At 47.4% G+C, this 17,730-nt stretch overlaps 1 protein-coding gene across 1 annotated transcript in view; it reads left to right on the top strand.

Annotated features, from left to right (window-relative positions):
• The window catches only part of REV3L (REV3 like, DNA directed polymerase zeta catalytic subunit), a 242,726-nt gene that overhangs the window by 191,700 nt on the left and 33,296 nt on the right, over nucleotides 1-17,730 (top strand). The window contains exons 21-22 of the mRNA XM_066607067.1: nucleotides 14,429-14,547; nucleotides 16,881-17,022. Of these exons, the coding sequence (XP_066463164.1) occupies nucleotides 14,429-14,547; nucleotides 16,881-17,022 (261 nt within the window). The remainder of the gene's footprint in view (nucleotides 1-14,428; nucleotides 14,548-16,880; nucleotides 17,023-17,730) is intronic.

The following is a 17,730-nucleotide window of genomic DNA, read 5'->3' as shown; positions in this document are numbered from 1 at the left end:
GCTGTTGGAATTGACAGCTTTTGAAGGGTTAACAGCCTCAATCAGTGCTCATGCTGATTGCACCTGTTGCAGCAGGGTCTTGGCTGTCAGACAGCCGACGCCAGCCATGTATGGAGCAGGTTTGACTTCTGCGCACGAACCAGATTAACTTTGCTCATGTAGGACATACATATATGTCCTAGAGCACTAAAGGGTTAAATGAAATTTGCTGTAAATGGAATGTATGTGTATGATTTACATTATACTGTACATGCTTTTAGAAGACTAGCAGTCCAGTCATGACGACTGAAGAATATTCAAAGAAGTTGTCCCACTTCGAACTGTTTTGCTGCAGGACGCTGACAGCTCTGTACACTGCGTAGTGGCACGGGTTGGTACTGCAGGCTTAGTCCTATTAAAGGGAATGGAACTCGGTCTGCAGTACCAACCCAGACCCTTGTGCAATGTAAAGAGTAGTCTGCTTCCTGCACTCAAAACAGCTAGAAGTAGAGCAACCTTATTAACTATCTTGTCTCCTGCCATAGTATCTATAGGATCATATTGAGGTAAATAGTTGGCGGGTAGTAACTGCTACTGTTCATCCAGCAAGCATCTAAACCATAAAATGTATTGAAATGACACCAAAATACACCTATAATTTTTAGCGTTGAGGTTTTAGGAAAAAAAATTGTCTTAAAGGAGTTTTATGGTAGTAAACTATTTATGACCTATCCTCAGGATAGGTGATCAATAACAGGCAGGGGTTCCAGAACCCCCACTAATCTATCAGCCGTTCACCATAGCTTTGGCAGACTGGAGCAAGCACAACACTCAGCACTATTTCCTTTCAGGGCCACTAAACAGTGGATGGAGTTCTTCTGCTGATCTGTCATTGATGATCTATCCTGGGAAGAATAGATAATTTTTTTAAAATTCGTTTTATTTATTGATAGGCAATTTGTGAAATACAGAATAAAAAGAAATTTGTTCGATACGTAGTGATATGAATATAATCAAAGTCCTGGTTTAACTTAACATGGATTTTGTAACTGTATTTCTTAAGGTATTTGATGATACGTTTGTAACAATAAACTTTTGAACTTATGAAAACAGCAATAAACTCGGGTCCTGTTCTTCTTTGTTCTGGATCCTGAAGATGGAAAGTTACAAGTTTTCAGGTGCTTGTCAGTGGGAGGGGGGGGGGGGTGTTAGGGATCGGGGAGGGGTTAGCATAGGGTAGGTTTAGATTTCAATCAGTGATCAAAGTAGAGTGAGAGTCTAGCCAGGCTCCCCATACTTTTCGGAATTTAGTCGGGCAGCCTCTATTTTGGTATATGATTTTTTCATATGAGGTTACAGTATTTACAGTTTGGATCCAGTGTGGGATTGAGGGGGGCTCTGTTGCCATCCATTTTATGGCTATCTCTTTACGGGCCAGGAATAGTGTCCTCTCCTCCCGCCAAGCCACCTTAGGGTCCAAGTCGATGGATAATGGGGGTCGTAACAGTGAGTTCACGAGGTCCGTCACTTTTGACCAGAACTCGTTAACGAAGTGGCACTCCCAAATCAGATGCCAGAAGTTCGCTTTCGGTTGGCTGCATCTTTGGCATGAATCTGAGGTGGTATTACGCATTTTATGTAGACGGTTGGGAGTAAGGTAGGCTTGATGTATGATGTATAGTTAGATTAGCTTATTGTTTACGGCCGGTGACACTGATAGATGGGATTCAGAGATGTCCTGCCACTCTTCAGGTGTAAGGGATGTGATGGCGAGTCTCCATTTGTCATATGCTGGGGGTGGGCTAAGGTCTATTTTAGCTGAGAGGAGATGTGTATATAGGGCTGATATTAGGCCTTTGGGTCCTTGGGATTTGAGGATGCCTATTGTGGGGAACTTGGATATGCGGGTCGAGGTGGGAGGGAATTGAGAGTTCAGAGCATGTCTTAATTGGAAGAATCTGAATAGTTGGAGGTACGGGGCCTGCAGCTTATCGCGCAGTTGCGTGAATGTGGGGAGTGTTCCGTCTATATATATGTCTTTTAGTGCGTGTGCTTTGGGTCTGGAACGGACTGTAGTGCGGTAAGGCCGGGGTTATTCCAGAGAGGAAGTTCTGGTATCACATCCTGGTAGCTCTGCAGTGTCTTTGCTTCTTTCCATACGCTGAGAGCCAATTTATGAAGCGGGGTTAATTCAGTGGGTTTGGTGCATTCCGGGAATTCTAAAAAACTCAGAAGGTTATGTCCTGTTACTTGTTTAGCTAGTTGTTTGTCTGCTATAGGTAGTTCTTTGTCTAGGACCCAGGCTCTGATATTTTGCAGTTGCCCTGCCAGGTAATAGAGCCGGAGGTCCGGAAGGGCCATTCCGGCTTGTTCTTTGGGTCTTTGTAAGGTTGATAGGCTCAGTTTGGAACGGGAGGAGTTCCAGATAAATGTTATAATTAGGGAATTTAGGGACTTGAAAAAGCGTTTGGGGACACTCACTGGCATGTGCTGTAATATGTCTATACATTTGGGTTGGATGACCATTTTAATAAGATTTATGCGCCCGGCCACCGAGAGTGGTAGCTTAGCCCATCGTGTCAGTCTATGTTTTATGTTGTCTAAGAGTGGGTTTATGTTATCTGCTATTGCATTGTTGTGGTCATATGACATGAGCATCCCCAGGTATTTAAATGTTGAGACTGGTTTTAGTCCATATCTTGCAACGCAGGGATCATTTTTTGGACCAGTCTCTGTGTAGAGGATTGTTGATTTGGACTAGTTGACATATAGTCCAGAGAAGTGAGAGAATTTATCTATGTGTGTCATAGCTTGGGCAAAGGAGTTTGATGGGTTCGATAAGAATAGAATTGTATCATCTGTGTACTGTCCCAGTTTGCTTTCAAGGTCTGCCCATTTAATGCCAGTCACGCTGGGGGCGCTTCTTATTCGAATCGCCAATGCTTTAATGGCTAAGGCGAATAAGGCCGGGGATAGAGGGCATCCCTGTCGGGTGCCTCTTGTCAATTGGAATTCCGCCGATGGAATGCCATTGATGACTACATTTGCGCTTGGGGACTTGTATACAGTTTTGACCCATTGTTGAAAGTTAGGTCCGAATCCAAAGGGGATCAGACAGGCTCCTAGTAAAGCCCACTCCACAGAATCAAAAGCTTTTGCCATGTCAAGTGAGACCAGAGCCCAGGGCATGTTATATTGCTTACCTAGTTGGATAGCTGTTTGGATTTTACGGATATTTATGGTCGTGGATTTTTCTGGCATGAAGCCCATCTGGTCAGGGTGTATGATGGAAAGGATCACCTGGTTTAGTCTGGTGGCTAGGATTTTGGTTAGGATCTTGTGGTCTGTATTTACCAGTGATATAGGCCGGTAAGAACTACAGTCTGTAGGGTCCTTCCCAGGTTTCAGGATCACTACTATGGAGGCTTTATAGAATGAAGGTGGGAGTATTTTGTCTAACTGTGCTTGGTTTAGTACCTCGAGGAGTTGTGGGCCTAGTTGTTCGTAGTATTTGCGGTATGTCTCTATTGGGAGACCATCGGGTCCTGGTGATTTATTGAGAGCCATGTCTTGGATTATTAGTTGAATCTCTTCCAAAGTAATAGGGGCTTCTAGGAAGCCAACCTGTTCTTCAGAGAGGGTTGGGAAATTTAAGTCTTTTAGGTAGTCTAAGATGTCTGCCACCGTGTTATGAGAGGAAGAGGTATACAAGTTGGCGTAGAATTCTTTAAAGAAGTTTGTGATAGACTGGGCATCAGTGAATTCCATTCCACGTTGATTCTTGATCTTGAGGATCGTGTTTGTTTGGTTTTCACGCTTGATAAGATTGGCGAGTAAGTGACTAGATTGGTTTCCTAGCTCAAAGTAGTGTTGCTTGGAGAAAAATAGTTGGCGTTTGGCTTTAGCATGTATTTGGTGTCTATAGAGTCGGGATAGACTGAGCCAGGCTATTTTATTGGCTTCTGTGGGGGAAGATATATATATTTTTTTCGGCTTCTAGGGTCTGATTTTCTATCTCTTTATCGGCCTGAGATGTTGATTTTTTTTTAATATGAGATGGCCGACTTAAGGAATCCTCTGATATAGGCCTTAAGAGTGTCCCATTTCAAGGCGGAATGGGTATTGTCACTGTGGGCATCTAGGAATAGAGAGATGTGGAAGGGTGTCTGGTCATCCGATCCAATGAGCTTAAACCATAATAGGTGCAGTTTCCAAGTGGGCCTTATATTGAGTTGAGGGAATTTTAGGGTTAGCAGTATAGGGCTGTGGTCAGAGATGCCTCTCGGGCAGTGTGTTATGTTTGAGAGATATACTGCCAGTTTCATGGAACTGAATATGTAATCAATTCTTGTCAACGCGTTGTAACCCGGTGAGTGGCAGGTATATTCTCGTGTTTCGGGGTGATGGAGTCGCCAGAGGTCAACCCATCGGACGCTTTCGACTAGTTGTCTCAAAGGGGAATTTAAAGTGGGAGTGGGGTTAGAGGGTGTATGGAATTTGTCTTTAGTGGGGTCCATTACCATGTTAAAGTCACCTAGGCAAATCACTCCCGCCAACGGGTAGTGGTGTACAAACGCTATGGCGGTCTGCAGAAGGTGAAGATTGTTGTGAGGTGGGTTGTAGATGGATAGGATGACATATGGTTTGGAGTCTATTTCTCCGTATACAAATATGAACCTTCCTTCGGGGTCCCTGCGGGTGGCGATTGGGTTCCAGCGTAGCGACTTGTGAATTAGCACCGAGACGCCCCTGGAGGAAGAGGTGTGGAAGGAGTGGACGGTCCACTGGATCCATGGTTTTGAGAGGGTGTCTGCCTTGTCCCTGATGAGATGGGTCTCTTGTAAGCTGATGATGTGTGGGTTTATTTGTTTAATGTATGAGAATACTGTCCTTCGCTTAAGTGCTGTGCCGAGCCCCCGAACATTCCAGCTAAGACATTTTAGGGATGTCATTGCTTATGTCTGTGCCCTTTGGGTGGGGGAGGAGGTAGGGCTTTGGTGGGTGTGAGGGGAGGGGTTGTGTTAGCGCCTGCTTGTAGAAAACATTAATGCAGAACAGAATATAACAGTTTGAGCCATTAATCTTTGACATCTCGCTAAAATTGTGACGCGGGTGTCAAAGAACAACAAAATAAAAGAGTTAGGAAAGAAGGAGGATAAAGAGACAAAGGAAAGGAGGAGGAGAAAAAATAGAAAACCAAAAAAAAAAGGAAACGATTTAGCTACAATCTGATTAGAAGTAGCAGATGTTATGCTGTTAGGGGGAGTCTCTTGATGGCCTTTAGAGGTTTGAGGCTGACCGCCGGGTCTCAGAAGTAACTTAAGGGTGCCTCGGCCGTGTTGCACACCGCCTATGCATAGAGAGGGCGACGAGAACTTTGGTCACAACAACGTTTTTAGAGTCCTGTTGCTGAGTATGATGGGGTCGTTCATCCTCTTGGTGTTCCGGGATGCATATCCAGCCACTCCAGGGCCTCCGCGGGAGATTGGAGGAAGACTGTTTTCCCCTGGGCTACTATTCGTAGGCGAGCTGGGTATGCCATTGAGTAGGGGATCTGTCTTTCTTTGAATTTCGGAAGAATAGATAATTAGTAGAGATGAGCGAACACCAAAATGTTCGGGTGCTCGTTATTCGGAACGAACTTCCCGCGATGCTCGAGGGTTCGTTTCGAACAACGAACCCCATTGAAGTCAATGGGCGACCAGAGCATTTTTGTATTTCGCCGATGCTCGCTAAGGTTTTCATGTGTGAAAATCTGGGCAATTCAACAAAGTGATGGGAACGACACAGCAACGGATAGGGCAGGCGAGGGGCTACATGTTGGGCTGCATCTCAAGTTCACAGGTCCCACTATTAAGCCACAATACCGGCAAGAGTGGGCCCCCCCCCCTCCCAACAACTTTTACTTCTGAAAAGCCCTCATTAGCATGGCATACCTTTGCTAAGCACCACACTACCTCCAACAAAGCACAATCACTGCCTGCATGACACTCCACTGACACTTCTCCTGGATTACATGCTGCCCAACCGCCCCCCCCTCCCCCCCACAGCGCACACCAAAGTGTCCCTGGGCAGCCTTCAGCTGCCCTCATGCCACACCACGCTCATGTCTATTTAGAATTGCGTCTGCCATGACGAGGGACCGCAGGCACACACTGCAGAGGTTGGCACGGCTAGGCAGCGACCCTCTTTAAAAGTGGCGGAGCGATAGCCCACAATGCTGTACAGAAGCAATGAGAAATAGAATCCTGTGCCACCGCCATCAGGAGCTGCACACGTGGGCATAGCAATGGGGAACCTATGTGCCACACACTATTCATTCTGTCAAGGTGTCTGCATGCCCCAGTCAGACCGGGCTTTTTAATTCATAGACACAGGCAGGTACAACTCCCTATTGTGAAGTCCCTGTCGACCCACAGCATGGGTGGCCTCCTGGAACCCACCGGCGGTACACAGAAATATCCCATTGCATTGCCCAACACAGCTGAGGTAGTAATGTCGTGCTTAATGCAGGTGGGCTTCGGCCCACACTGCATGCCCCAGTCTGACTGGGGTTCTTTATAAGTGTACAGATGTAGTAAAAACTCCGTGTGCACCTACAGCATGGGTGGGTGCCAGGAAGCCACCGGCGGTACATAGAAATATCCCATTGCATTGCCCAACACAGCTGAGGTAGTAATGTTGTGCCTAACCCATTCCAATCCAATTTGTATATGGTTTTCCTAGGGGGCTTACTCTTTTTCTGCCGTTATACAACGGCGCTATATGCTGGCTAAAGCCAGTACTGCATGAGCTGACACGTAGGATAGGCTCCGACAGCAGAGAGGCTGGCAATATACAGTAAGAGAACCCCGACGGACGTCTACCAACAACGGAGCTGTACAGCCTTAAACCCTAATGTCTTCACAGGTCACACAGTGGACTGGAAAGGGTTAATGCAGGTGGGTTTCGGCCCACACTGCATGCCCCAGTCAGACTGGGTTTCTTTATAAGTGGAAACAGATGCATTTATAATTCCCTGTGGACCCACAGCATGGGTGGGTGCCAGGAAGCCACCGGCGGTACATAGAAATATCCCATTGCATTGCCCAACACAGCTGAGGTAGTTATGTCGTGCGTAATACAGGTGGGCTTCGGCCCACACTGCATGCCCCAGTCAGACTGGGGTTCTTTAGAAGTGTACAGATGTATTAAAAACTCCGTGTGCACCTACAGCATGGGTGGCTCCCTGGAACCCACCGGCGGTACATAAAAATATCCCATTGCATTGCCCAACACAGCTGAGGTAGTAATGTCGTGCTTAATGCAGGTGGGCTTCGGCCCACACTGCATGCCCCAGTCAGACTGGGGTTCTTTACAAGTGGACACATGTAGGTTAAACTCCCTGTGGACCCACTGCCTGGGTGGGTGCCAGGAACCCACCGGCGGTACATAGAAATATCCCATTGCATTGCCCAACACAGCTGAGGTAGTAATGTCGTGCGTAATACAGGTGGGCTTCGGCCCACACTGCATGCCCCAGTCAGACGGGTTCTTTAGAAGTGTACAGATGTATTAAAAACTCAGTGTGCACCTACAGCATGGGTGGCTCCCTGGAACCCACCGGCGGTACATAAAAATATCCCATTGCATTGCCCAACACAGCTGAGGTAACGTCAGCTGTAATGCAGGTGGGCTAAAAATTAATTTGATTACACTGTAGGCGAGGGCCCACAAAAATTGCTGTATCAACAGTACTAATGTACATCCCAAAAATTGGCCATGGCCAGCCAAGAGGGCAGGTGAAACCCATTAATCGCTTTGGTTAATGTGGCTTAAGTGGTAACTAGGCCTGGAGGCAGCCCAGTGTAACGAAAAATTGGTTCAAGTTAAAGTTCCAATGCTTTTAAGCGCATTGAAACTTATAAAAATTGTTCTGAAAAATTATTTGAGTGAGCCTTGTGGCCCTAAGAAAAATTGCCCGTTCAGCGTGATTACGTGAGGTTTCAGGAGGAGGAGCAGGAGGAGGAGGAGGAGGAATATTAGACACAGATTGATGAAGCAGAAATGTCCCCGTTTTGGATGGTGAGAGAGAACGATGCTTCCATCCGCGGGTGCAGCCTACGTATTGCTTACGTATCGCTGCTGTCCGCTGGTGGAGAACAGAAGTCTGGGGAAATCCAGCCTTTGTTCATCTTGATGAGTGTTAGCCTGTCGGCACTGTCGGTTGACAAGCGGCTACGCTTATCTGTGATGATTCCCCCAGCCGCACTAAACACCCTCTCCGACAAGACGCTAGCCGCAGGACAAGCAAGCACCTCCAGGGCATACAGCGCGAGTTCAGGCCACGTGTCCAGCTTCGACACCCAGTAGTTGTAGGGGGCAGAGGCGTCACCAAGGATGGTCGTGCGATCCGCTACGTACTCCCTCACCATCCTTTTACAGTGCTCCCGCCGACTCAGCCGTGACTGGGGAGCGGTGACACAGTCTTGGTGGGGAGCCATAAAGCTGGCCAGGCCCTTAAAGACTGTTGCACTGCCTGGGATGTACATGCTGCTCGATCTACGCACATCCCCTGCTACCTTGCCCTCGGTACTGCGCCTTCTGCCACTAGCGCTGTCGGCTGGGAATTTTACCATCAGCTTGTCCGCAAGGGTCCTGTGGTATAGCAACACTCTCGAACCCCTTTCCTCTTCGGGAATCAGAGTGGGCAGGTTCTCCTTATACCGTGGATCGAGCAGTGTGTACACCCAGTAATCCGTCGTGGCCAGAATGCGTGCAACGCGAGGGTCACGAGAAAGGCATCCTAACATGAAGTCAGCCATGTGTGCCAGGGTACCTGTACGCAACACATGGCTGTCTTCACTAGGAAGATCACTTTCAGGATCCTCCTCCTCCTCCTCCTCAGGCCATACACGCTGAAAGGATGACAGGCAATCAGCCGGTGTACCGTCAGCAGCGGCCCAAGCTGTCTCTTCCCCCTCCTCCTCATCCTCCTCATGCTCCTCCTCCTCCTCCTCCTCCTGTACGCACTGAGAAATAGACAGGAGGGTGCCCTGACTATCCAGCGGCATACTGTCTTCCCCCGCCCCCCGTTTCCGAGCGCAAAGCAGCTGCCTTTATGGTTTGCAGGGAATTTCTCAAGATGCATAGCAGAGGAATGGTGACGCTAATGATTGTAGCATCGCCGCTCACCACCTGGGTAGACTCCTCAAAATTACCAAGGACATGGCAGATGTCTGCCAACCAGGCCCACTCTTCTGAAAGGAATTGAGGAGGCTGACTCCCACTGCGCCGCCCATGTTGGAGTTGGTATTCGACTATAGCTCTACGTTGTTCATAGAGCCTGGCCAACATGTGGAGCGTAGAGTTCCACCGTGTGGGCACGTCGCACAGCAGTCGGTGCACTGGCAGCTTAAAGTGATGTTGCAGGGTGCGCAGGGTGGCAGCGTCCGTGTGGGACTTGCGGAAATGTGCGCAGAGCCGGCGCGCCTTTACGAGCAGGTCTGACAAGCGTGGGTAGCTTTTCAGAAACCGCTGAACCACCAAATTAAAGACGTGGGCCAGGCATGGCACGTGCGTGAGGCTGCCGAGCTGCAGAGCCGCCACCAGGTTACGGCCGTTGTCACACACGACCATGCCCGGTTGGAGGCTCAGCGGCGCAAGCCAACGGTCGGTCTGCTCTGTCAGACCCTGCAGCAGTTCGTGGGCCGTGTGCCTCTTATCGCCTAAGCTGAGTAGTTTCAGCACGGCCTGCTGACGCTTGCCCACCGCTGTGCTGCCACACCGCGCGACACCGACTGCTGGCGACATGCTGCTGCTAACACATCTTGATTGCGAGACGGAGGAGGAGGAGGAGGAGGAGGGTGCTTTAGTGGAGGAAGCATACACCTCCGCAGATACCAGCACCGAGCTGGGGCCCGCAATTCTGGGGGTGGGTAGGACGTGAGCGGTCCCAGGCTCTGACTCTGTCCCAGCCTCCACTAAATTCACCCAATGTGCCGTCAGGGAGATGTAGTGGCCCTGCCCGCCTGTGCTTGTCCACGTGTCCGTAGTTAAGTGGACCGTGGCAGTAACCGCGTTGGTGAGGGCGCGTACAATGTTGCGGGAGACGTGGTCGTGCAGGGCTGGGACGGCACATCGGGAAAAGTAGTGGCGACTGGGAACTGAGTAGCGCGGGGCCGTCGCCTCCATGATACTTTTGAAGGACTCCGTTTCCACAACCCTATACGGCAGCATCTCACGGCTGATGAATTTTGCTATGCGGACGGTTAACGTTTGAGCGTGCGGGTGCGTGGCGGCGTACTTGCGCTTGCGCTCCAACAGTTGCGCTAGCGACGGCTGGACTGTGCGGTGCGAGACATTGGTGGATGGGGCCGAGGACAGCGGAGGTGAGGGTGTGGGTGCAGGCCATGAGACGGTAGTGCCTGTGTCCTGAGAGGGGGGTTGCATCTCAGTGGCAGGTTGGGGCACAGGGGGAGAGGCAGGGGTGCAAACCGGAGGCGCTGAACGGCCTTCGTCCCACCTTGCGGGGTGCTTGGCCATCATATGTCTGCGCATGGTGGTGGTGGTGAGGCTGTTGGTGTTGGCTCCCCGGCTGAGCTTTGCGCGACAAAGGTTGCACACCACAGTTCGTCGGTCGTCAGGCGTCTCTGTGAAAAACTGCCAGACCTTAGAGCACCTCGGCCTCTGCAGGGTGGCATGGCGCGAGGGGGCGCTTTGGGAAACACTTGGTGGATTATTCGGTCTGGCCCTGCCTCTACCCCTGGCCACCGCACTGCCTCTTGCAACCTGCCCTGCTGATGCCCTTGACTCCCCCTCTGAAGACCTGTCCTCCTGAGTAAGCGTTGCACACCAGGTGGGGTCAGTCACCTCATCGTCCTGCTGCTCTTCCTCCGAATCCTCTGTGCGCTGCTCCCTCGGACTTACTGCCCTTACTACTACCTCACTGCAAGACAACTGTGTCTGATCGTCATCGTCCTCCTCACCCACAGAAAGTTGTTGAGACAGTTGGCGGAAGTCCCCAGCCTCATCCCCCGGACCCCGGGAACTTTCGAATGGTTGGGCATCAGTGACTATAAACTCCTCTGGTGGGAGAGGAACCGCTGCTGCCCAATCTGAGCAGGGGCCCGAGAACAGTTCCTGGGAGTGTTCCCGCTCCTGAGCAGGTGTCATTGTAGTGGAGTGAGGAGGCTGGGAGGAAGGAGGAGCAGCAGACAGAGGATTCGGATTTGCAGCAGTGGACGGCGCAGAACTGCGTGTTGACGATAGGTTGCTCGAAGCACTTTCTGCCATCCAGGACAGGACCTGCTCACACTGCTCATTTTCTAATAACCGTCTCCCGCGTGGACCCATTAATTGGGCGATGAATGTGGGGACGCCAGAAACGTGCCTCTCTCCTAATCGCGCAGCAGTCGGCTGCGACACACCGGGATCAGGAGCTCGGCCTGTGCCCACACCCTGACTTGGCCCTCCGCGTCCTCGGCCGCGTCCACGTCCTCTAGGCCTACCCCTACCCCTCAGCATGCTGTATTACCAGTGATTTGATTTCACAGGCAGGAAATAAATTGGCGCAAGACTGCAGGCCAAATATAATTCTTGCCCTTTTTGGAAAACGAAAGGCCCCACTGCCTCTAGTGAATGAATAATCTAAGTTTAATAACTGTGCTGTGTCCCTGCTAATGTGTCACAGAACGTGAGGGTAGCAGAGTTATTATAACTCTGGCAGAGCAGGTATTTTTTTCCCAATTAAGGAAAGCAAATGGCGAAGCCAGCAGTAAAGCGTAGCTGGGTGCGTCTGATTTAGCAATGTTGTTCACGCAGCTCACACGTGTCCACAGCCCTTAGGACGGACAGAGGCTGGACAAATAGATTTGTTTTCAGTTTTTTTCCACCAAAAGGCAGCACTGCGTATATTCTATGAACATGAGAAGTTTAATAACTGTGCTGTGTCCCTGCTTATGTGTCACAGAACGTGAGGGTAGCAGAGTTATTATAACTCTGGCAGAGCAGGTATTTTTTTCCCAATTAAGGAAAGCAAATGGCGAAGCCAGGAGTAAAACGTAGCTGGGTGCGTATGATTTTTACAGGTTGCAGACGCAGCCGACACGTGTCCACCGGCGTTAGGACGGACAGAGGCAGGACAAATAGAATTATTTTCCGTTTTTTTGCACCAAAAGGCAGCACTGCGTATATTCTATGAACATGAGAAGTTTAATAACTGTGCTGTTTTCCTGCTAATGTGTCACAGAACGTGAGGGTAGCAGAGTTATTAACTGTGGCAGAGCAGGTATTTTTTTTCCCAATTAGGGAAAGCAAATGGCGAAGCCAGGAGTAAAACGTAGCTGGGTGCGTATGATTTTTACAGGTTGCAGACGCAGCCGACACGTGTCCACCGGCGTTAGGACGGACAGAGGCAGGACAAATAGAATTATTTTCCGTTTTTTTGCACCAAAAGGCAGCACTGCGTATATTCTATGAACATGAGAAGTTTAATAACTGTGCTGTTTTCCTGCTAATGTGTCACAGAACGTGAGGGTAGCAGAGTTATTAACTGTGGCAGAGCAGGTATTTTTTTTCCCAATTAGGGAAAGCAAATGGCGAAGCCAGGAGTAAAACGTAGCTGGGTGCGTATGATTTTTACAGGTTGCAGACGCAGCCGACACGTGTCCACCGGCGTTAGGACGGACAGAGGCAGGACAAATAGAATTATTTTCCGTTTTTTTGCACCAAAAGGCAGCACTGCGTATATTCTATGAACATGAGAAGTTTAATAACTGTGCTGTTTTCCTGCTAATGTGTCACAGAACGTGAGGGTAGCAGAGTTATTAACTGTGGCAGAGCAGGTATTTTTTTTCCCAATTAAGGAAAGCAAATGGCGAAGCCAGGAGTAAAACGTAGCTGGGTGCGTATGATTTTTACAGGTTGCAGACGCAGCCGACACGTGTCCACCGGCGTTAGGACGGACAGAGGCAGGACAAATAGAATTATTTTCCGTTTTTTTGCACCAAAAGGCAGCACTGCGTATATTCTATGAACATGAGAAGTTTAATAACTGTGCTGTTTTCCTGCTAATGTGTCACAGAACGTGAGGGTAGCAGAGTTATTAACTGTGGCAGAGCAGGTATTTTTTTTCCCAATTAAGGAAAGCAAATGGCGAAGCCAGGAGTAAAACGTAGCTGGGTGCGTATGATTTTTACAGGTTGCAGACGCAGCCGACACGTGTCCACCGGCGTTAGGACGGACAGAGGCAGGACAAATAGAATTATTTTCACTTGTTTTACAAGCAAAAGGCAGCACTGCGTATATTCTATGAATAATAACTGTGTTGTGGCCCTGCCTATACAATTCTTTCCCTGCAGTATCAATGGAGGGTGCAATGCTCTGCAGAGGCGATTTTGAGAAGCCAAAAAAAAATGCAGCACAGCTAACAGCAGCCTGGACAGTACTGCACACGGATAAATATGGCCCTAGAAAGGACCGTTGAGGTTCTTGAAGGCTACACTCACTCCTAACACTCTCCCTGCCTATGCAGCACTTCTGTCCCTAATGCCAGGTGCAACGCTCTGCAGAGCCGATTTTGAGAAAAAAAAAAATGGCACTGCTAACAGCAGCCAACACACAGCTATCAGTGGCCCTAATAAGGACCTTTGGGGGGTCTTGAAGCCTACACTAACTACCAATTCTTTCCCTACAGCAGCTCCGGTACAAACAGCACTGTCCCTCATCTAACTCACCAGGCATCTGAGCCGAACCGCGGGAGGGGCCGACTTTTATGTTCGGGTGACACCTGATCTTCCCAGCCACTCACAGCAGGGGGGTGGTATAGGACTTGAACGTCACAGGGGGAAGTTGTAATGCCTTCCCTGTCTTTCAATTGGCCAAAAAAAGCGCGCTAACATCTCAGGGAAGGAAGTGAAAGTAACCAGAACACCGCATGGTGTTCGTTACGAATAACGAACATCCCGAACACCCTAATATTCGCACGAATATCAAGCTCGGAAGAACACGTTCGCTCATCTCTAATAATTAGTAATTTAATAGCTGAAATCCCCTTTAACCTGGCTTTTAAAATTATTACTGCATATGTAGTACATATGTTCTAAATGCACTAATTAAAAAAATATATAGAAAGCAGCGTTTCAGTTCACAGTTTGCTCAAAGAGGTGAAAATGTTTTGAGTGGCAATAGTAAGTGAATTTAGCTATATTTTTCGTTATGTACACTCCACAGGTATTACATTTTAAAAATGATTGATTATATATATTTAATAATGAGGATGAATTATATGCGTTTTAGTTCCTTCTAAACACCGTAGGGGTCCAGGGCAATCGATGAGCTTTCCTTTAAATGTATGCCATGTCAATGCTTTATGTAGGCATGTGAAATTCTCCTATTACGCAGGAGTAGGTTTTAGTGCATGGAATTAGTGTTGTTTCTAACAGTATTTTTTTTCTACATTACTTTGTAGGCAGCACTGACTAATTATACATTTGAAAATGTGGCCTTCCATGTTCTTCACCAGAGGCTCCCGCTTTTTACTTTTCGAACACTATCAGATTGGTTTGACCATAAATCTGATGTTTACAGGTATTACTCTATTAATGGTAATTTCCTACTTTTATCAACACAAGTCATTCCTCAACTCAAGCTCCCTATGTAAATGCCTTAATGAATTGGTTATATAATGTAGTGTGGCCGTTACCAGAGCCAGAAACCACTGGGTTCATTTTCATAACCAATGGAGGTTGTCTGCTATGACCGAGTCTTTAGGCCTCCTTCACACGGGCGACATGGCATCGCTGCGAGAAAAAATCGCATCTCGCAGCGATATCGCTGCACCGTATGATATGGCTGCGATTTTCTCGTAGCAATACCGCAATTTTGTAGCGCTACAAAGTCGCATGTGACGCTACAAAATCACGCGACTTTGTAGCATCTGCTACTTTCAAAGTCGCATCGCATGCAAACTGCGTTTCCATGCGATGCAACAGAGAGGAAGGCTCCATAAAGAAAGATGGGCTACAATACCTCGCGTGTCGCGGGCATATCGCTGGACCTTCGAGGTTTGTGTGTCATTTTGTAGCATGCTACAAAACATCTCATGTGTGAAGGAACCCATAGGAAACCATGGGCTTCTCATACATGCGATTTGTAGCATCGTAACAATGCTACAAAATCGTGCGACTTTGTCGCCCGTGTGAAGGAGGCCTTATTAGTGGATATTAATGCTGGCACACTGTGCCACTCATGGCCCAAGCTTCACATTAAAGGTGGCATGTGGAAAAAGTGGTGAAGATTATTAGTAAATGTGTTGCCTTCCTTTTGGCTTTGAAAGTCTGTTCCTTTTTTGCAACATGTTGAAAAAGTTGATACATGAGCTTTAAAAAGATGTCATGTTTGTGATATTTTTTTAGTATTTATGCCAAACTGATGTGAATACATTAATAAATCTGCTTCTGCATTTAGCAATTTTTCTCATTCTATAGCTCTTTCCATGGCCCACGTTCGGCACGGGCTCTCTTCCATACTGTAAAATATTTCTTTATGTATTTTGAAATTTGTATTTGAGAGCCTTCACTATTTACTACATGGTGTGGCATAATATGTTGGTAGTTTATACATAAAGCATGACAGCAATAATAATATATAGAAATAACTCTTAGCTTTTTTTTTTAAAGGGGCTTTCTCAAATCGGCCAAAAAATGTCTGAGCCACAGCCACTAGTGGGCAGGAGTGCTGAAAGAGCTGAGCTCCCAGAAGAGAATGGAAGTTATGGAAACAGCGTAGCACAGTCAGTTATGCTGTTTTTGTAACTCCCAAGTTGTGGAAACCGTGTAGCTTGCTGTGCTAGTATGGATACAACATGAATGGGAAAAAACAATTTCAAGTTAGGAAGTCTAATGTTTTTGCTGTGCTATCAGTAGGGTGCATTCCAGAGGAAATCTTATTTGTCGTGCTTAAAGGGGTTGCCCTACAAAACTAACTTATCACCGCTCCAGACCAACTCCCACTGATCATGTGAACAGGGATCCACACGTGTCCTGGAATGGAGTGGGGATCATTGTGTGTGCACATTACCACTCTATTCATTTCTATGGGACTTCCAGAGATGGTAGAGCATTTGTACTTGGCTATCGCCGGCAGTCTAATTGAAATTAATATAGTGGTAGTGCACACTTGTGACCGCTGCTTTATTCATTCCGAGACACTTGGAACTTCTGTGCTCGTGATCAATTAGGGTCTCAACGGTTGGACTCCACCAATTAAATATTTGTCACCTATCCTGTAGATGAGTAATAAGTTAATTTCATGGTAAAGACCCTTTTAGTAAGACGATAAGACACTCATGGCTTAAGGCCTCATGAACATAAGATGTGGGGGAAACACAGACTGCAATAAAATGTGCGTACCCATAATGTGGTCTGTGTGCTGCTGCTTTGCCCCTCTGTTACCTTAGTATTCTTTCCTGGAAAGATGCAGGTCTTATTTTCTACCTTGATTATTTAAAGGGAACCTGTTAAGTCCTATGAGGCCCATAACCTAAGTTTATGGTGTCTTAGGACAGGGGCAGCTGAATTTGACTATGTGACTGTCATGCTCGCCTGCCTATCCATTCCCTCACTGTCCTCCTGGGAACCCAGCAGTCTGTGCATGCATTGGACTCATCCCTTCATATTAATGAAGCGTTGAGTGCGATATCCACCGAGCTAATAGATGGTTAACCAAGAGAATGCTCATGTGTAAGCACATCGCTATCAGGGTTCATTGTTTTATCCATCTATGGGTCATTTAGTTGAGAAAAAATGGTCACTTTAGGTTGGACATGTTTTTAGGATAGTTTTTTAATAAAATTAATCACATATTTATCTTGGGTTTATATTGTTTGTAAGCTAATGCACTTTTTCTGTGTCTATTTACAGATGGAGGATGATTGACCACTATATGAGCAGGGTGCGTGGAACACTCCAGTTACTTGAACAGTTAGATCTGATTGGGAGAACTAGCGAACTAGCAAGACTATTTGGTATTCAGTTTTTACATGTCCTAACTAGAGGATCACAGGTAAGTAACCATATCATTGAATGATAGGAATGATGGTGCGTCAGTTTGAAAAGTTGGTATTTCATTTGCTGCTGATATAGCAACAGCTTTTCATTGGTTACCATTAAATAACCTAGCACTTTTAGTAACTTACAAAAGGACTCTAACGGCTCATGCCTGCGGATAAGCAAAAAAGTCCCAGCTGGCGGTTTTCTGCAGTCTCCATTAATACTATATTACTGGAGACCTCCCGCCACGGAAAAACACGCTAAAATAGAACATGCCCTGATTTTTTTTATTTTTTTTTTCCCTGCAGCATAAATCCGGGGCAGAATCCCACATGTGAGGACTGAGCTATTAGGTTCAATAGAACCTTATAGCTGCATTATTCTGCCATGGATTCTCCTGACATGCATATTTTAGTAAATACTTATATTCTCCATAAAAATGACAGTTCTGGATCATCTCTTATAACACTTACAACTTTCAAACAGCTGGTACCCTGGCATTCAAGCATGCTTTATACCCAACCCACACTTCTGTGTTGTAGATATGGGAGATGGGATTTCCAATACGCACTGCTAACTGCAGGCAGCATCTGTCTGCGTTTTTTCCTTCCCATTTCTTCTCCTCTGTGTAGACTTCTATGGACAGCATGAGTCATCACCCTCCATCATCTCCTGTGTTCCGTCTTGTTATCTCTGGTACTAGAGACGGGCATCACTGGAC

The sequence above is a fragment of the Eleutherodactylus coqui genome, chromosome 1 (assembly GCF_035609145.1).
Source record: "Eleutherodactylus coqui strain aEleCoq1 chromosome 1, aEleCoq1.hap1, whole genome shotgun sequence".
Taxonomy (NCBI): Eukaryota; Metazoa; Chordata; class Amphibia; order Anura; family Eleutherodactylidae; genus Eleutherodactylus; species Eleutherodactylus coqui.
This window is presented reverse-complemented; position numbering and strand designations above follow the sequence as displayed.